The following is a 20996-nucleotide window of genomic DNA, read 5'->3' on the forward strand; positions in this document are numbered from 1 at the left end:
CCAGATCTAATAAACTATATTGTAACTGAGGGGAAAGAATCTCACAAGTTAACTTTGAGCAGCATGCAATAATGCCAGTATTGCAAGTATGATATTCTGTTTTTTTTTCAAACTCTTCAGTGGTGGCTGGTGACTTCAAATTAAAGGGGGGCTGCAGGAGACAGCTGAATGAGTGGGGCCAATGGGATGGGGTGTGGTCAACTAGAAAGGGGTGGGGCTATGCTCAAAACCACAACAACTGGAACTTTAATTAAATACGCTGCCCTGGGTGCCAAATCATCATTACAACAGTTCAATCAAGACAAAATAAAGTGTAGAAGAAATAATATTTCAATACATTGACTACATGACAGCTTACTTAATATCTAGATGGAAACACAAAGGTTGTGAGTCATGAAAAATAAATTACTTTTTAAATACATTACTGGAATTCCAGTCAAAATCAAGTATAAAAAAACAAGCAGCACTCAACTCAAACCACTTCTCCTTGCACTGCAGTTCTAATTATAATTTATATTCAGTTTTATAAAATTACCAAGTAACATGCTGAAAGTAGCAATCTCTGTGATACCCCCACTTGTAAAAATGTTTCTTATCCAAAAAAGACCTGCTGCCTGACAACAACTATCTACTTGTTTCATGGGGAGGACATGATCAAAGTAAATAATGAACAGCAAACATTAAACAAGCTCAAGATAAACTGCTTAAAGGATTACTGCAAAGGTTCTGGACCACACATGATAGATTGGCATTCTGTTTAGTTTACAGGTAAAGCCTGCAAAGATGACTGCAAGTCTTCAACAAATGTAATGAGCTTCTGAAAATACTGTAAGCCTGTCTTTTATTACAAATACTGTCATATGCATTTTAATACCCAAGGCTTATATGTTATCTAGTTATGCAAATATTCTCTGCATGGCAACAACAAAAAGGCTTTCAATGTTGGTAATTTTTTAACAGTGTGCTTATTAAAGCTTACTTGCACCTTACAATCTCCAATAAGCATACCTGATGGTCATTAAAGTATTGCTACTTAAAGCAGAGGAAGACTGAAATGTAAATGGCTACCATTTAGTGAATTCAGTTCTCACCATAGCTGTCAACCTCTTAGCACAAAATACCTGAGCAAAGCCAATAATGGGGGAATACAGCCCCCAAACATATTCAGTGAATTCAGTTCTCACCATAGCTTTCAACCTCTTAGCAAAAAACACGTGGACAAAGCCAGTAATGGGGGAATACAGTCCAAAAAATAGGGACAAATTTCAAATACCCATGTTATAAACTTAGAAAATTGCTAGAATAAAAGGTTTTGTGTTACCATGTACTTTCTGAAGAATATGAAGTATGAAAGTCAAATGCCTGTTATTTTTATTTATTTAACATTTGTTAACCAAGAAAGTCTGACTTGGAACAAAAGCCAATTTTCAGCAGAGGCCAGGGAAAAACACTCCAGACATATGTCTTTGCAAGATGGGAGAACATGCTGACTCCACACAGAAGGCACCCCAGCCAAGAATCAAACTAGAGAACATGTAGCTGTCAGGCAACAATGCTACCAATGTAGCACTACACTACTGACTGTGTAAGAAAACAAAAATACAAAAAACACAGATTTTATGAGGAACAGAACAGAACAAATATGAGGCAAAAATCTGCAAACATTTTGCAAATGCTGGTGGGTAGGGAATTCAGGCCCTTGCCACCTGCACCCACAGTACAGGGTTCAAACCTCAAGTATTCTCTACCCATCACCATATGTTCTCTGGCCAGCAGTATATAGCAACTGGAGCATTTCACACGCACACACACACATGTGTAGCACCATTCTCTTATTGTAAATAAAAGTAACACTGAATCCTACTCATTTAAATGAGGTATAACAGTGAAGAATTTTATAAAGCTTAATATGAGAAATGGTAAAACACAAGAAGTCAGTAAAAGATGCTGTCAAACTGGATTTTCAGTTTGTCATGGCTCATGTTTGTCATAAAGATATGTATAGGCTGGCCTGGAATGGGGGACAAAGTCCCCAGACACAAATGATATACTAGTGAATGCCACTTACAAAAAATAGCTGATCATCATTAAATTTGTTAATGCTTTCAGTGACTCATTCAATATGCTGGGTTTTGTAAGTCCATTACTGTGGTTCCCAGTGCACATCAGTATGTACCCAAATGTGAGGGTGTAAATGGCAAAATAACTGAGTTCAGTTGTTCTTTTTGTTGACACCAAATATACTTGTTCAAAAATGAATATAGCACCAAAGTAAAATATTAAAAACGCCTTTAAATTCCTTCTGTTAACCTAAGTGATTATGTTCTGCAATGGCACACTGGGAGGGAGTGATCACCCCCCCTACACACACACACACACACACACACACACACACACACACACACACACACACACACACACTTATTGTAATTTCATCTGTGTTTAGAACACAGCAGGATTGTAACTTATACTGAAGTCCTACATATGCTGCCTTTCAACAATCACCAATACAGAGTATAAAAATGCAAACATCTGCATTGAAATACAGTTCTGGAACAGCATTGATAATGGCTGCCGATAATGTCTCTGATATCATGGACAGAATGTTATGATGTCATTGAGAAACAGTACCGCGGTTAGCTATGCCTATACTAATCAACCATAACATCACAAAATCTGTAAAAAATATTACAGCCTAGTGCCACCATTGGGCAACCATACATATCAATATGTTTAAACTGTTGTCATTGTGTGGCAGGTCTGGTGCTGCAAAAGAGTGGTCTCTCTGATATCTCTCATAGAACAAAAGCCCTCATTTAAGGCAGCTTAAAGTTTCTTGGCCTAAAACTCAGAATCACTGAAATCAAATGATCAGCAACACGTTACAGAGACACTGACACATCTCCTATGGAGACAAATTGAGCACTTGTCCGTTGCTTCATTTCTTGTCTCAAAAAATCTCTGTCACTAAAAGCCTCTCCACACACACACACACACACACACACACACACACACACACACACACACACACACACACACACACACACACAAACACCTACCTGTTTAAATGTGTCCAGACCCGGAATCCATGAAGCAGCAGTACAATTCAAGTCCCAAACCCTCCATGAAGCAGCAAGTAGCCCGCTCAAAATCCATACAGTAAAATTCAAGTCCCAAGCCTGCGATGAACGTAATCCCCCGCGAGAGCTTAAAACTCACCTCACCTCTCTCCTGATCGGTCCTGTCTGCAGATGAAGCAGTCCGGAGCTCCTCTGTTCTGTGCGGTCGTTACTGCACAGATTCCTGGGCATCTGCGGGGCAGAAATGCCTTCCCTGTATCCGGACTGCTGACTCAGGCAGTCTGAGTTCGCACAGATTCCTGGGCATCTGCGGGGCAGTCTGAGTGCGTCCGCACATGCGCGGAGTTCCGGGACTCATGAAAATAAAATATTTTGTTTTCTTAATTTTTTGTTTCACAGTTTGTTTTCTTTTTGTTTCTAGGTGGGAGGGCTGTAGTCCTGCAGTCCTATAGCATGAGCCGCCCCTGAAACTCTTGAAAACATGCTATGGTTTTATACAAAGTATTCTTATTATCTTTAATGCTATTTTCTAAGTCACAAGTAATCATAATGGTGCTTTTTTTTCAAGGTTGTAATAATTATATCTGCAAGATTATTAAAGAAAATAAGAGAGCCACCTTGACATGATAAACTATCTTGCAGAGTACTGGACTCCAGTAATTCTAAGTTAAGGCAGGTTTTATCATTTAGTAAACCATTAATTTATCCCTTCATGTGAACAGAAATTTGGCAATCTTCTTGCAGATATTCTGAAGAAATATATTTTTATTGTTGTTTTGTTTGGAGAATAAACTGGAGATCTGGAGATTATGTTTGATTTATGTTTACAAAAATCCAGTATCATAGAAGCCCATTTATTTTTCCATATTGTAAGCAATTGTGGGAGTTGAACCCACAGGCTTCTGCACCAAAGGCAAGTGTTTTACCTGTTGTGCCACTGACAGTGACCACATAAAGAGTGCAGACAATTCATTTTTTTTAAATATAACCTCACTTGTTGCCAAAGAAACAGTTCAGTAGGCAGCATGTCACTGTTAGAAGGATGCTGTTTTTTGCTGGGTGAAAGTGGTTAATCATTCTAGTACTTTCTATTGACTGAATGAATGTGACTTAATGAAGTAGCATGTTTCCCATGTTAATGCTTAACTTAGACTGGCATCTTTTTTGCCTTAGTTCCACACCTATCAACCTCTTAGTGCAAGAAATCTGGACAAAGCCCTACAAAATGGGGGGGGGGGGGGGCAAAAATAGGGATGTATTTTAAATATTGCTCTTATAAACTTAGAAAGTTGCTAGAGCAACAGGTTTGTTTTAACATACATTTTCTGAAGGATTCAAAGTCTGAGACTCAAATGTATGTCATTTCCTCAAATCATCCTAGTCATCTGCCAGAAAACAACAAATTTTATGAGGAACAGACCAAAAATATGAGCCAAAAATATGAACATTCTGGGAAAATCTGTACAGTTGAGAGGCATGCTTAGTTCATAGTGTTGATTGTAGTGCAGTGATTTGCCAATTACCAAGCCTCAATTCTGAACAGAATTCATGACCTTTGGGACTAACTTGGATCTTGGGTTGCTGTTCTGATAGACTTGACTCTTAGCAGGCTAGAATGTGAATGACTTCTTGCGTATTCCCCAGTTCAGTATTAGGTGTCATTAATACTTTGATATTTATTTCATTTGGTGCCCAGGTGAAGTTTACTCGGTACACGTATTCAGCAGCAGCCTTTAAATACATGAGGTTAAATGATTAGCTCTTGGCCATTTTTAAGTAGACAGTGTAGGAAAAAAACCAAGATATCATGGGTATTATGAAGCATTTTCCTATGTTGTTTCTGTAGCCTTTAGATTTCATTTGTTGCCCTATGTCCTTCTGTGTTGTAGATCAAAATCTGTCAAGCTGTGCAGGCTCTGTAACATAGAGAGGTGAAGCCAAGACTGTATCCCAAATGACCAGAATTTGATTAATGCCCTGGGTGCCAGAAGAGCTAGCCAGGAAAAAAAGAAATAATGAGATTGTGCCTACTAGCTCCTTTTTCAGGAAAGGACTGGTATGAGTAATTCAAGGGTGGTCTTTTTATATTCGTTAACTGGGTAACCTTAGTGGACACAACTGTCTCTTTTCAGGGCAATGCAGGACCACCGCATGGTTGAGTGACTGACTCAGAGTCACACAGTAGGCAAATGGATGTGGAAGAACTCAAATCTTGTACCCTTGGTTGCATGAAGCAGGTTGTTAACAGTTTAAAGCCTTACTCCTCTGCACTAACTGCCAGGCCACGAACAATAAGAATGTTACCTCTTACGAGGGGCGTGGTGCATTTTGAAAAATTATATCACCCACAGATTTGGGCAATTAACCTCCCATTGCTTAGTGCATATCCCCCTTGTGTGCTATGAAACTTGTAAGGGACACTGCCATGGTACAACAGAAAATATCCCTGTGAACAGTCCAGATGATGCTGCAGTGGTCAAACCCCAATACAGGTAACAGTGATGTCTACCTCCTAATGAACATTAAGAACTGGCCTACATTGACAGCTTAGCTGAGGGTGGGATTGTAAACCTGAGGAATTGTAAAGGCTGAAGAGATGCACAACAGGTAACAGATAGTCAAGCTGTCAAAGGGGACTAAAATGCAGTCAGTCTTGTCATGGCAGAGGGCAGCAGCGGTGGTGCAGCAGTTAGTGTTGCAGTCTCACAACAAGAGGTTCTTTGGTTCAGTTGTCATCTGGGGTGCCTTCTGTGTGGAGCCTGCATGTCCTCCCTGCTGTCGCGTGGTTTTCCTCTGGGTGCTCCGGTTTCCTCCCACATCCCAAAGACATGCTGTAGGTGGATTGGACACTCTAAATTGGCCCTAGGTGTGTGTATTGTGTGTGTGTGTGTGTGTGTGTGTGTGTGTGTGTGTGTGTGTGTGTGTGTGTGTGTGTGTGTGTGTCTTCTGTGGAAGGTTGGGCACTGGGCTGGCAACTCCACATTGTAAAACTCCACTGTCAATAGTTCTGTGGACTGTTGCTCCGGTGTGGCAACCCATAACTGGGAAAAAGCCGATAGAAGAAGTCTTGTCATGGCAGAATAATGACATAGTTACTGGGCAGAAAACACTTTGCATTACCACAAGGAACTGATGCTGTTATGAAAATGGATTACAGTCAAACATAAAATTGCTTCTTTTTGTTCACAGCATAGTTTGACTTGTCATGGATGGTCTATATATAACATCTTTTTTCCTACTCTCTTACAGGTTTACAAGTAGTTCTCAAATCCATCATGAAAGCAATGATCCCTCTACTTCAGATCGGACTGCTGTTATTTTTTGCTATTCTTATTTTTGCCATTATTGGGTTGGAGTTTTACATGGGGAAGTTTCATACGACCTGCTTCCACAATATAACAGGTGAGTATGCCTTGCTGTTTATCAATTAATTGTTGAGATTGTTATTTCATGCACAAGCACTCCACATGCACAATGCACCTTCATTTATAGTAGCAATTATTATGTTTCCCACCTAGTTTGACATTCCCTCTTCCGCCTCATCCCTCCACCATTTCATTCTCCTTTCCCTTTTCTATGAGAATTCTGAAGCTTCCTCTTATTTAACTCCACTCTTCCTTCATTGGTCTCCTCAAATATTCATCTTAATTGTTTTTATACAAAGTCCGTAACTGTTATATATCTTATTCTTGGATATTTGGGATTTTGTTTTCCAGTTCCCAGCTATGATGCTTTTGATCTTTGTTGCTAATTTTCTTGGTACTTTGAGTGACCTGTCCTCCCAACTTTGTCCCACTTTTTCAATCCACTATATGCAAAATTTGCGGTACTTACGTATTATCACAACCAGATTTTGCAAAACGGTATATGTTTTGGACGTTTACTTAAACAGCAAAAATGAACTGTATTAGGAAAGGGAGAGCTGTTATAAAGTGTGTTGGGATATTGATGGTGCTTTTTTAAACAATTAACACGTACAATTTTAGGATTTGTGGGTAGCGTGCTGTAAAGACATGGAGAGTTGAATTCAGCGGTTATAGCGGTATCAGTGGTTGCGAGTGTACATATATTTGGCCTGAAAGGACTGTGGGACTTACTGTACGATGTTAGGTGCTTTCCTGAGATTATTTTTCAGCTTTACTTTGCTATTGTTGGACTTATAAGAAACGGGACACAAGTCGGAAAGATTATTCTTCAAGTTTAGCTTATTTTAACTGAATGTTTTGGTTAAAAAGAAGAAACTGGACACATGCAAAGTAATTTAGGTAAAGTATTTAATGGTTACACCTTTTCAAACAGTATAGAGTAAATTGGACACATGCAATTTAATGTCGGTAAAGTATTTAATGCTTAAACTGTTACAAACAATATAATGAAAGGTTGTCAGGAAAAATAAAACATACTTTACTAAACTTTGTTATAAGAGGACAGTACTGATTGCTTCTGTTTTTAGTGCAGTGTCTATTTTAATTGCATTGATTTTGTTAGGTGATTTTACGGCTCAAGAAATATGGATTGTCTAGTTGGTGTTGTAATGCTTTTCTGCGTACAAAGCTGAGAAGATGTGGATTGCTCAGTAAAGAACTGTACAGATAAAAACGTAAATAATTATATAGCTTTCAAAAACCTGTTTGCTATGGCTTTGACAACATCAACACAGCACGAGAAAAGGAACGCATATAAAGTAGTATGGGACATGCTTAGCTGACATGAGATGCTGGCGGTAAAACGGGGAACCTTTTTTCAGCACTTATTTTTCTCAGTGGTTTGAATGGTAAACATTCCTAAAACTTAAAAACATTACAGAAAACATGTTATTATACTTTAGAAAAGTTTATTGCTATTTCTTACCATAAACAGAAGCAACCAGCATTATCGCGAAAATCTGGTTGCGATAATACGTAAGTACCAAATTTGCAGATGCTTTCCCATTATGTTCATCATTCCCACTGCCTCAGTGGTATTTTGGGATATCTGCTAAGGTAACTCAGTACCGTCCAGCCTTCAAAAGCTCAGACCCCCTTCTCTCTCTCTCTCTCTCTCCTTTCCTGTGAAAGCTGATTGGCTGAATGCTCAATCATTTTCTGCCAACCAAAGAAGAAGGATCTCGGACTCCTCTCATTTTATTATAAGATTTATTGTTTTTATATGTGTGAGTGAGTGTGTGTGTGTGTGTGTGTGTGTGTGTGTGTGTGTGTGTGTGTGTGTGTGTGTGTGTGTGTGTGTATATATATATATATATATATATATATATATGTATATATATATATGTATGGATCTGAAGTAGTTACCTTCATTTGTCAGCAACCTTTGGGAATCGGATCCGACCTCGGATCCGAGCCGGCAATCTTTCATAGCTTAGATCCGAGCTCCTAGCTCCTCCCCTTCACCCATAATCCCCTGCCAACCCTGACTGACCTCAGATCTAGTTTGCCACGCTTCTTGTCAGCAGCTAGGTTTTTGAGCTCCTGGTATCGTAGGGTTTTTATGAGAGTTTTTTTTTTCAATTTTTATTATCCCCTTAAGTGTACGAGTGAGTGTTGTGTGGTCAGGTTTCCTTTTTTTGGCTAAACTACCCTAGTTAATATCTTTTTAGTTAAACTTACCCTCCCTCCCCTTCGCTGGTCGTAGCGTTCTGTGTGTTGTGTGTTTGGGGCCTAACGAGTGGATTTTTCTTTACAATGTCTGAGGCCCCAAAATCCATCTTTTCCAAGTGCACCGAGTGTGGCCATAAGCTCTCCCCAGCAGATGGCCACACTCGGTGTGTGCGGTGCCTTGGGGTTGAACACCTTTCCTCTGGGTGTTCCATCTGCGTCGAGGTCGAAGCTGATCCTAGTGGGACTTTTGCCCCCGGATTTGGCTTCGACCTCCGATGCTTCTGTGGCCTCCTCCCCGGCTTCGGCGGCGGCCACTCCTGCCTCTCTCCCTCCGGTCGGGACTCAAACTCCCGCTGCAGCTCTGGAGGAGAGGGAGGCCAGGAAAGAAAAAAGGAGGGAGAAGCACCACAAGCGGCGGGGCAAGGCCTCCGCTTCGGCCCCCCCCGGCTAAGCGGTCTTCTCCCTCCAGGGCTTCCCGGTCTTCCCCTTCTCGGATCCGGTCTCCTTGCTTCTCACCGGGCCCCGAGGAGGAGGAGACCCAATCTCCATCGAGGTCATCGAGGCGGCATTCCCGGCCAGCCTCGGTGGCTTCGTTGAGATCGACTCGCAGCCTTTCCGATGCAGATTTGGACCGGATGATGTGAAGGTTTCTCCAGGCCCAATTGCAGATGGGAGTGCTCCTGCCTCCCTCCCCTCCGGGGGGGAGCTCGACACCTTTCTTTGCCCCGATAGCTCCTTCTCCGACCCGCTTCCCGGGTTCGGAGCCGAGCAGCCTTGGAGCCGGAGGTGGGTCGGTGCCGACAGTATTGGGTACTTCGGCGCCGACTCTTCCCTTGAGCCTGTCGGGTCCGTTTTTGTCGGATTCAGGCTCTCGGAGCCGTGGGCTGAGCGTCGGATCCGAGGGAATCAGTGTGTCTTTGGTTTCGTCTAGGTCGGAGCACACTGGTCCATCTGATCCGATGGCTTCTGCGCCGACCCCGATCCGTCCATCGGATCCGAGCAAGGGTCTGCTCTCGGATCCCAGAGAGAGCGGCTCTCCTTCGGCTTTCGATGTGGTGGAGAGGGCACTGTCGAGTGCTTCCAGGCCCCCGGTCCTTGCTACGGCTCCGCCCCTCACTCCCTCTCTGTTGGGTCCGGCTTCAATCATCTGGCCCCAGGGACAGCCTGCTTCGATGTCCCAGGTCGTTCCCTTGGAACAGGACGTGGCTGGTGAGACGTTCTCGGACAGCCCCCCCCGAGAACGTCCCTCACAAGCGAAAGTGCAAGAGGAGGCACGTGGACTCCCCCGAGTCCTTGATTGATGACATGGATTTGGATGAAGGGGAAGGCTCCCCTAGGTCACCCCCCGAGGATGTCTCCTTCGGAGACATCATGGAAATGCTCAGGATAAGAGGGGGGTGGTCTGCCCCCAAGGCTTCCTCGGACGAATCCGTGTTCCTGGAGGCATTCGAAGCAGGCCCATCTACCTCTTGGGTGTCCCCTCTGCCCGACCCCTTAGTGGACCTTATTACCACTAGGGTGTGGAAGGAGCCGGACACTGTGGAGCCAGTCCCCAAACGCCCGGACAAGATCCTTAGTCCGCCCTCCGAGAGGTCCCATTGGAGCAAGGGTCCCCCCGTAGATGCCATGTTGGTGGCGGCGGCCACCAAGAGGGAATTAGCTCAGGAGAGTCCCTCGGTCCATCCACCGAGCATGGAGTCCCGTTTGATGGACCGTTTAGGGAAGCGGGCTTTTAGTTCAGCGACCTTCTCGGTGAGGTCTCTGAACTACATGGCACATGTTATTCGACTGCAGCGGGACCTTATCAAAGAGTACACTGCGTCACCCCTGGAGTCCATGTCGGTGGAGGACAAACGGTTGTACTCCACTCGGATGGCCACTCTCAGGTCCATATCTAACACCTCTATGCGGCTGTTGTCCCACGCCACAGAGGGAGCCGCTAGAGTCAGCGGAGCAGGCCTCGTCATGCGACGTCAGGCCTGGCTCCGGCATTGCAATTTCGCGGAACCCTTCAAGGCATCATTTGCGAATGCCCCTTTCGATGGTTCTGCCCTGTTTGGCAAGACCATTTGCGATACTTTGGTCCAGAGCGAAAAGGACGGGAAGACGTTGTCTGCCGTTGGAGTCCGCTTCTCTGCTCCCCAGAGGTCCTTCTCCACTAGCAAAAGGGACAGAAGAAGATGTGGTTCCGGAAGTTGCAACAATCCCAGTCCGCTCTGGATCCCCAGTCCTTCCGTGGCAGAAGAGGACAGGGTGGACGCCGCCCTAGAGGCAGAGGGGGCCCGAGGAATGGTGGGTCCAGAGAAGCCTTCTCTGACCGGCCCACCCAGCGACCCTGAGGGGTTGCCTGACTGCTCCTCTCTGGAGGCAGTCGGGGGACATTTTTCGAGGCACCTGGCAGCTTGGGAGTCCATCACAACAGACCGCTGGGTGCTTCGCATCATATCCAGGGGATACCAAATTCCCTTTTCTCACATCCCTCACCAACCCAAACGCCTCCCCGATGTCCCGCCCAATCAGAGGGAGGCTGCAGCTCCGGAAATTCAGTAGCTCTTCAGAAAAAGAGCCATCCAACACGTCCCCCCAGACCAGTTCAGATCGGGTTACTACTCCAGGTTCTTTTTGGTGCCAAAAAAGACGGGGGACCTAAGGCCAATCCTCGATCTCGCCCTCCTGAACCTGTCAGTAACCAAAGAAAAGTTCCGGATGGTCACCCTTCAATCCATTCTCCCCCTGTTGCAGGAGAGTGACTGGATGTGCTCGATAGACCTCAAGGATGTGTATTACCACATTTTGATGGACAAACGATCCAGGAAGTTTCTCTGCTTCCGGCTAGGAGCCAGTCATTATCAATTCAGGGTCCTTCCCTTCGGTCTCACCTCAGCCCCAGGGTGTTCACCAAGGTATTAGCAGTGATAGCGGCCCACCTGAGGCTCCAGGGAATGCAGGTGTTTCCATACCTAGATGACTGGCTCCTGACCGCTCCAATAAGGCATCTACTCTGCTCATCCAGGAATTACTTTCTCCACCTTGCTCCCCGGCTGGGGATCACCGTCAACACGGACAAATCCTTTCTCAACCCGACTCAGGTGATAGACTTTATCGGGGCCAGATTAGACACCAACAACTTACTAGCCTTCTTAACCACCGAGCGACTTCACACCCTGAGGCTACATGTGCGGACCATCTTACTATCATCGGCTCCCCCGGCGGGATTGGTCCTGAGGGCGCTGGGCTCAATGGTGGCCGCAATTACCCTGCTCCCCATGGCTCGCCTGAACATGAGGGTTTTGCAGTGGACTCTCCAAGTCCAATGGTCCTTCCGTCGATACCCTCTCAGTCACCTCATTCCTCTCAGCAAGGCTTGCAAAAGGGCTCTCGCATGGTGGTTGCAATCACCGGACCTCCAAGCGGGACGCCCTTTCTCCATGGCCCCTCCACTCGCCACGGTGACCACGGACGCCTCTCGCCTTGGGTGGGGGGGGCATTATGCGGGCAGGACTGTCCAAGGCACGTGGAACGATACAGAGACCTCATTGTATATAAATGTTCTAGAGATGAGGGCAGTGCTGTTGTCGTTGCAAGCACTTCAGAGCCTTCTTCCTACAGGAACAGTTGCAGTTCAGTCAGACAACATGTCTGTGGTCTGGTACATCAACAAACAGGGGGGAACCAGGTCCTACCCACTCTGTCGAGAAGCTATGAGAGTGTGGGAATGGGCGATCTCCACCAACCGCTTTCTTATTGCAACACACATTCCGGGACGGTCCAACATCCTGGCAGACAAACTCAGTCGCACCATACTGTCTCCTTACGAGTGGTCTCTCAATCCCCAGGTAGCAAAGCGGATATTTGCCGTATGGGGACGACCCTGTTGTGATCTCTTCACCTCTCCTTCAAACACAAAATGCAACAGCTACTTCGCTCTAATTCCCCCCGCCGGGGAATTCCCGAGAGACGCTCTGGTGCATGCTTGGCCTCCCGGTCTAATCTATGCTTACCCCCCTCTATCTCTGATGCTGAAGGTTCTACAGAAAGCCAGTCGGTTGGGGAGCAAAATAATCCTCATTGCCCCATTCTGGCCTTGTCAAGCTTGGTTCCCTTACCTCTGGTCTCATCTGGTGAATCCGCCTTGGATTCTAGATCCCCTCCCGGATCTGATTTCCCACCCCCTAGGCCTCCCAGTCCTGAACCTGGACAATCTCCAGCTTACGGCTTGGTTGCTCCAGTTCCACTCATAGCTAGGACTCCCGGTATCTCCTCCCCAGTTAAAGCTATCCTAGTAGCAGCACACAAGCCTTCTACTAGGAAAGTCTATAGAAGTAAATGGAGACATTTCGCTATTTGGGTGGAGCGTCAGAACCTAGACCCTTTCACAGCTCCATTGCCTGCCGTTTTGGATTTCCTTTCAGGGCTTTTTCATCAGGGGGCTAGCTGTTCCACAGTCAAAGTTCAACTAGCAGCTATCTCTCATTACCACGTGGGACATGAACTGGGTCCATTGAGCACCACAAAGTTATGTAAGACCTTTTTGAAGGGCACCTTTCTACTCAGACCTCCAATAAAGGAAGTGGTGCCTCCCTGGGATTTGACTTTAGTACTTCAGGCCTTGACAGCTCCCCCCTTTGAACCTGCAGCTTCAGCTGATCTCAAACATTTGTCATGAAAAACAGCCTTTCTTGTCGCTATTACTTCAGCTAGGAGGGTCTCTGAACTTCAAGCCCTATGTGTAAAACCTCCTTACTTGACCTTCCACAAGGATAGGGTTTACCTCAGGACCAATCCCTCATTCCTTCCTAAGATTGCTTCCGAGGCAAATATTAACCAATCCATTAATCTGCCAGTTTTCTTTCCTGAATACCAGAACAAAGGAGAATACAACATTCTTTAGATGTGCATAGACAGCTGCATTTTTACATTCATAGAACCAGTTGTTCATCTCCTTTGCCAAATTTAACTTAGGTAAATCTGTGTCGAAGGTCACCTTGTCGAGGTGGATTTCACAATGCATCCTTTTGGCTTATGAAAGTTCTGGCAGGCCCGCATCTCAGGGAGTCCATGCCCACTCTACTCAGTCCATGTCTACTTCTGCTGCCTTTCGGTCTAGAGTACCCCTGGATGATAATTGCTCAGCAGCCACTTGGGCTTCACCTCATACCTTCATCAACCATTATAAATTGGATATTATCTCTAGAGGGAGAGCATCCTTTGGCTCTGCAGTGTTCCGGAACATCCTTCCATGAAGACCGCCCAAGGTATAGGTAGCTGGGGACTCTGTCCCAAAGGTTGCTGACAAATGAAGTTAACTACTTCTGATTAAGAAGTTATGTACTCACCATAACGTTCCATCTGAGTAGGTAGACTTCATTTGTCTGCAACCGTCCCACCCTCCTTCCCCCTGACCTTCGGATGTTATTTGGCCAGAGGTTTTACTCTGCCCTTTAAGGAAGGTAGTTAGTTTCCTTTCTCAGTCTTATTGGTTATGGGCAAACTTTATCTGAGGTCAGTCAGGGTTGGCAGGGGATTATGGGTGAAGGGGAGGAGCTAGGAGCTCGGATGTAAGCTATGAAAGATTGCCGGCTCGGATCCGATTCCCAAAGGTTGCAGACAAATGAAGTCTACCTACTCAGATGGAACGTTATGGTGAGTACATAACTTCTTATTCCCCTTCACAAGATCGAATTCCTATAAACTTGAAATTCTTAACCCCGAAGCCAGAATCTCGAGTTTACAGAAACTTGAAAATGTGAAGGGGAAATTAAAAAAAAACAAAACTTTCTAATGATTTTGCACCCCCACACCCCCCTACTTAAATATTCCTACTCCGAGATCGCACTACAGCAAAGGAAAGGGAAATCTCCCATTCTGCGCTATATGCATAAGCGCAAAATGGAAGATTTCCCAGTCTTCCGCTTTAGTGCCGTCATGCAGCTCCTAGATGACAGCTGCAAGGGTGCAGGGGGACGTAGCCCCCTGCAAAAAGGTAACTGAATTCTTTTTTTTCTAACCCTAAACTTCCCATTCACAATTTCGAGTGAATGGAAGTTTGAGATTCTGGTTTCGAGCTTATGTATTTCAAGCTTCCATTCATTCGATCTTGTGAAGGGGAACCATATATATATATATATATATATATATATATATATATATATATATATATATATATATATAATCCGTGGTGGTGCAGCGGTAGCGTTGTTGCCTCACAGCAAGAGGTTCTCCCGTTCGATTCTTGGCTGGAGTGCGGGGAGTGCCTTCTGTGTGGATTCTGCATGTCCTCCCCGCGGTTCGGTGGGCGTTCGAAAGACATGTGTAAATGGGCGTGCCTTAGTTGAAGGTTGAAGGTCGAGCTGGCACCTTGGCATTCACGAAAATCTACTGCCAATCATTAACGGATCGGAGTTCCGCTGTGGCGACCCCTAACCGGGAAAAGCCGAAAGACAACAACATATATATATATATATATATATATATATATATATATATCTCAAGCAAGAAGAAACTAGTCTGGTGGACCCCAGCCATAAGCAAACTTTACAATAAAAGGAGGAGACTTATACAAAAAAGGCCAAATCTCAAGTAGAAAAATCATCCCTGATAAGCGTTAGTAAGAAATTGAGGGCCATCATCAAGTCAACTAAAGCTAATTTTGAAAAGAAAGTTGCCAAAGATAACTATAAGGCCTTCTATGACTACGTCAAAAACTTAAATGGCAACGCTCAGGTCTGTTCTGAGCTACTACAGAATGGAATAAAATACACTGACCCTTCTGACATTGCCAACGTCTTGGCTGACAGGTTCAGTGCAAATTTCTCCCCCCCCTCACCACCTACAGGGCCTATTACCATTCCAGGGGATTTTGTAAGTCCAATTATTACTGATACTTTGGTTAACAAGGCTCTATCTGAAGCTAAAAACACTGCCTCCATGGGACCAGATGGTGTCCCAGGCTGTGTCATACGCGAGTTCCGAAAGGAATTAACCCCGCATCTTAATACCCTGTTCAGTCTCAGCCTCTCCACAAGATATGTGCCCATAGAATGGTACATGGCAATGGTGGTCCCGCTACATAAGGGTGGGGCCACAACTGACCCTAGGAACTACCAACCAATAAGCCTGACCAGTCTGATCTGTAAGACTATGGAGTGAATCATTATGGAACTCATAAATGGAGAGATTGGGAACCTTCAGTCGCTGGACCCCACACAGTTTGGCTTCGTCAAGGGCAGATCATGCCTCCTGAACCTGGTGGATTTCTTTGAGGCAGTTACTCAGGCTATAGATAAGGGAAAGGAATGGCTTACCTTGACCTTGCTAAAGCATTTGACACCATTCCCCATTCAGGTATTATTGATAAGCTCACCAGCCCGGGCATAAACCCTTACGTCACAAGATGGATCGCAAACTGGCTCTCAGACAGATCCCATAAAGTAAGAGTAGCAGGATCTATGTCCGAATCCAGACCAGTAACGAGTGGTGTGCCTAAGGGCTCTGAGCTGAGGCCCCTCCTGTTTGGCATATACTTCTCAGAAGTACTGGCAAGCACGGAAGGGCTGTGGCTAAGTTTGCAGACGACTGCAAACTGGGTGTTATAATAGAGTCTCCGGCCGACATGGAGATCCTCCAGAAGGGCCTAAATGAGACTGATGCATGGTGTCAAAGCCATGGTCTCAAGCTAAATGCAAAAAAATGCATAGTAATCCCCTTTGGGAAAAAAACAGAGTACCCGCAAACTACAACATAGGAGGTAATCCCCTGAAATCTGAAGAAGAAATAAGGGATCTAGGGACCCAAGTAGATAGTCAGCTTTCCTTTGATAACCATGTTGCCAAAGTGGTTAGAAAATCCTTCTATGTGACCCATCTGATCATGAAAGGGTTCGCATCAAGATCTAAGGATGTAATGGTGCCTCTCTACTCTTCCCTCATCAGACCCATTATTGAGTACAATGTACCAATTGGAATGTACCTGGCTAGATATCTCCAGCAGCTGGAGAGACCACAGAGGTACCTAACCAAGAGGATTACTGGCCTCAAACAGTTGCCCTATGCAGCACGATTGAAAAAGCTAAGACTGTTCTCTGTTGCATACCGCTTTCTTAGAGGCGATCTCTGTCTAACGTACAGAGCCATGTCCAACCCAGAATTGTTGAACATGCTCCATCTTAGCAAAACCAAATCTACTCGAGCTACACGCTCTAGGGATATAAACCTCAACACAACTATGAATAGAACATGCTGGAGGGATAAATTCCCTTCGCAGAGACTTCCCTTACTATGGAACAAGGTCCCGATCTACATAAGACAGAGCCCCTCACTATCACTCTACAAAGAGGATCCTTGATGAGTGGATGGGTAACAGAAAGTTCACAACGGGGATCACACCAACAGCACTACTAGATAGGGGCCAAGGGTACTAGCTGCTAGTACAAGGGTCTAGGGAACTACTAAAGGGGCGGTGAATACCGCACAACGTGGCTGGGCTCATATATGCCTTTGCGCAGATAGCCCAGTACCAACCTATCAACCTATATATATATATATATATATATATATATATATATATATATATATATATATATTTCTGTAAGTGTCTACAGTAATTCATGTGGCAACTTCTGCTTGTAGCAGTGTTTATGTGCACTGGAAGTTCTTTAACTTCTGTAGGTTGGAAAAGAATTCTGAAAATATTTCATACTGTTTTTGTGATAATAGCACAGCTTGACAGAGTTTATTTATGTGGAGACTTAATTATTTCTAGAAATTTTAAGTACTTATTGTGTCAGTTTATTATTCTAGCTGGTGTTCCCTCCTTTGATTTGATGGTTCCTAACTCTGGTACCCTCCCCATCAAGTCCGGTTGTGCCTAAAAAGGTTTGGCTACATCCTCTGAGGCTGTTGCAATACTTGGCACAGGTATGGGAGAACCAAATATTTTAGGTGCAGGAATTGTCTGGGGTAAGAGACCCCCTTGTCAGATATAATACTTTGCCCCCAGATATTTTATCTAGTAATGAAGTTCACAAGAAAAAGAAATGGGAGCTTCATCATACAGCTGGTAATCGGATTATAGCCGTTTATAAAGCAGATATAGTTTTCTTGGCTAAGAGTGTTCTGTAGACATCTAATGTTTGTCATTGTGTTCCCATATATGGCTCTAGTGCTAGTTTGGCTAAAGATCTTTCTATTGTTTTAGAGAATGATGAGAAATCTGATGAGGACAATGGTGATTTCCCAGGTGATACTGAGTCTGATCACTCTAATTCTTCTGAAGGTGAACCTGAACTTAAGTCCAAACAAGTGCTCACTTTTCCTCAGGTGACTGCTAGATTTAGTGATGTTTTTGCTTGGCAGCAGTCAGGAACTATTCTAGATCTAGGCACTGTATAGGATTTTATAGAGGAAAGAGATGCACCAATTCCGTAGCTATCCCCTCCTCTTTTATTTGACTTGAAAGATGTTTATAATGCTGCCTGCAGGACTACAGTATCTATTCTTGCAGTCCCTAAAAAGGCACAGAGAAAATATAGGATCTTCTTGGATATGACAGGTCTCTTTTTCTCATTTGACTGCTGACCTAGCTGCAGTCTCCCCAGATCCTTGCTCAAATAAAAAGTCATTGATTTCATCCTATCCAGCACCCCATAATAAAGATAGAAAATGGTTAGATCTTCAGGGCAAAATAATGTTTCTTTTTAGTAATCTAACCTATAGAATGTTAAATTTTCAAAGCTTTATGTGGGCATTTATTTTACAGTGTACATACCGTTTGACTGATTTTTCTGCATTCTTATCTTCAGAGCAAAAATCTTATATGAATGGAACTGTTTCTAATTTGGTTTAGGTTTCGAAACCTGCTTTGAGAGGTGTGTTTGAATGTGTGGATACAGCCTATAAAAGTGCTACTTCTGTTATATTAAGACTGTATGCCGTATGCTTGGTTATGCAATTTAAACTTCTCTAATGATTTAAAAGTTGAAATTTTGAATGCACTTTTAAATTTTGAATTGGTATTTGGGCCTTCTGTTACACAGATTCTCAAACAGTGGGATGATAAAGGCAAGGTAGTGTATGGGGTATCTAGGATGTTTCATATACCCACGTTCACCCCAAGCAAGGCACCTTCCTTCAAGAGGCAGAACAAACAAAAATCCCAGCCAAACAAAAGTCAGGGATCCCCATAGGCAATGGCAGGAAAATAATTCTTTGAATTCAAACAAGGGAGTATCTCTTCCAGAAAAGGATCAACTCCCTGCAAACACTCCTGGAAAATCGCTCTAGATATATCCTTTCTACACACCTTTGTAAAATTTCTGAAATTCGGAATACTCACTTTACATTTGATCCTAGCTTTGCTTTCAGACAACTGTTTCATGATGACTAGATTTATTTTATTTATTTTTGTTTTATTTTACATTTGTTTACCGGGAAAGTCCGGCTGGAGACAGGTCCATTTTCAGCGGAGGCCCGGGGAGAAAAGCTCCAATGCAATATAGTACACAAAGTGAGATACAAAGAGAAATAATATCATACATAATTACCAAGAAACAAAAACATCATGCATAATTACATACTTTAGAGCATGCTAGTATGTTCTAACATTCTAGGTGTCTAGTAGTAGGTAATTGTTAGTGTTGGATATACAAATAAGAATTATTTAGGAATTAAAGAGATATTGATTAGTCAGTAGGCACCTAGGGGATTAGTAGTTAGGTAAAATAATAGAAAAAGAGAAAGAAATTGGGGAGCAACTGTTTGCTCTTGAGTGGAATCCCAGCAGTAATGCAGCAATGTGGTTTAACAGGAGAGTTACATGAACAAAGCCAGTTAATTAAGTAGTGGATTTTGAGAAGTTTTTTTTAAATTGGGAAGGAGAGGTGGTAGAGGTTAAGTGTTGTGGGAGTATAAAGCAGGCAAAGAGTGATTTGCCAGCATCATTTTATGTTTGATGACACTTATATGGTTTAGATAAGTAGATCTTAAGGTTATGGTGGTTGTATGGTGGTTGACTAGGTTTTGAAGGGCTGGAGTTTTGTCAGGAAGGTAGTGGAGTCTATGTGCTATTAGAGTTGGTTAAGAAGGAGAAGTTGAGGTAGCTCAAGCTAGTTACGTTGTTTGAGGGCTATACAGTGATGGGCTCTGTAAGAGGTTTCAGTGGCAAAGCTGGCAATTCTGTTGTAGCATGAATTCATTTTGGTAAGTTCAGTTATACGAAGGTTGGCTAAGATGGGGGAGGCATAAAGAAGGATGGATAGGAGATGGGTTCTTGCAATAGTGGCTTTGGTGTGTTTAGTGATGAACTGTCTGTTCCTATATAGGAGTCCAAGCTTTTTGTTAACTTTCTTGATTGTTTGGGCTATGTGTATGTCAAATTTCAGGTTATTGTCAATCTCTACACCTAGAAGTTTAGTATGTGTTGTTGGGGTGATTAGTATATTATCTTTAGATTTTATGGTAAATTCATTGTTTGGCGGAGGTGATCCACCTCGGCTAAAGAGGATGAGCTTGTTTTTTGTGGGGTTAAGAATAAGTTTGATGTTAATGAACCATGTTTCTGTTAGGGTGAAGTTATTTTGGGTTATGGTTCTTAGCTCATCGAGGGTGAGGGCGGTGCATATAATAGAAGTGTCATCTACACATTGAACTATTGAGGCAGAGGGTGAGGATGAGGCAATATGGTGAGTGAATAGTGAAAATAGTAGGGGCCCAAGAATGGATCCTTGAGGGACACCTATGGCTACTGGCAGTAGGGGAGACAACTGATCTTGCCATAGGACTGCTTGTTGGCGATTTGATAAATAATTGTTTAACCATGATATGGTAGGGGAACTTATGCTGATGGTAGCTATGGTTTCTAGGAGCATGCTGTGATTAACCATATCAAAGGCTTTGGACAAGTCTAGGAATATGGAGGATACGAATAATCTATGTTGATTGACGATGTTGGTGTAGGCAAGTAATGCTGTGGTGATGCTATGGGTGGGTCTGAAGCCCTGTTGGGATTTGGATAATAGATTATTGTTTAGGAGGTAGTGCATTAGTTGTGAATGCACTACTCTTTCTAAGATTTTTGATAAAGGTGAGAGAATAGCAATGGGGCGGAAGTTGGTAAGTTCAGTGGAGTTACCACCTTTGTGCAATAGTAAAATATGTGATATTTTCCATGCGTCAGGTACTTTACATTCTGTGATTGACCTGTTTATGAGAATGGAGATGGGATAGGCTATGGCTTCTGCTGAAATCTGTAGGAAGTCTGCTGGTAGATTGTCAGCTGCTAGTGTGGTTGGGTTGAGTTTTTTTAGGCGTTTGGCAATAGTATT

At 43.7% G+C, this 20996-nt stretch overlaps 1 protein-coding gene across 1 annotated transcript in view; it reads left to right on the top strand.

The window, feature by feature from the left end:
- Positions 1 to 20996, top strand: part of CACNA1A (calcium voltage-gated channel subunit alpha1 A) — a 3713953-nt gene that overhangs the window by 284493 nt on the left and 3408464 nt on the right. Inside the window, exon 3 of the mRNA XM_044082385.1 lies at positions 6330 to 6482. Coding sequence (XP_043938320.1) covers positions 6330 to 6482 — 153 coding nt within the window. The remainder of the gene's footprint in view (positions 1 to 6329; positions 6483 to 20996) is intronic.

The sequence above is a fragment of the Protopterus annectens genome, chromosome 9.part0 (genome assembly GCF_019279795.1).
Source record: "Protopterus annectens isolate FY-2018-M chromosome 9.part0, PAN1.0, whole genome shotgun sequence".
Taxonomy (NCBI): domain Eukaryota; kingdom Metazoa; phylum Chordata; order Ceratodontiformes; family Protopteridae; genus Protopterus; species Protopterus annectens.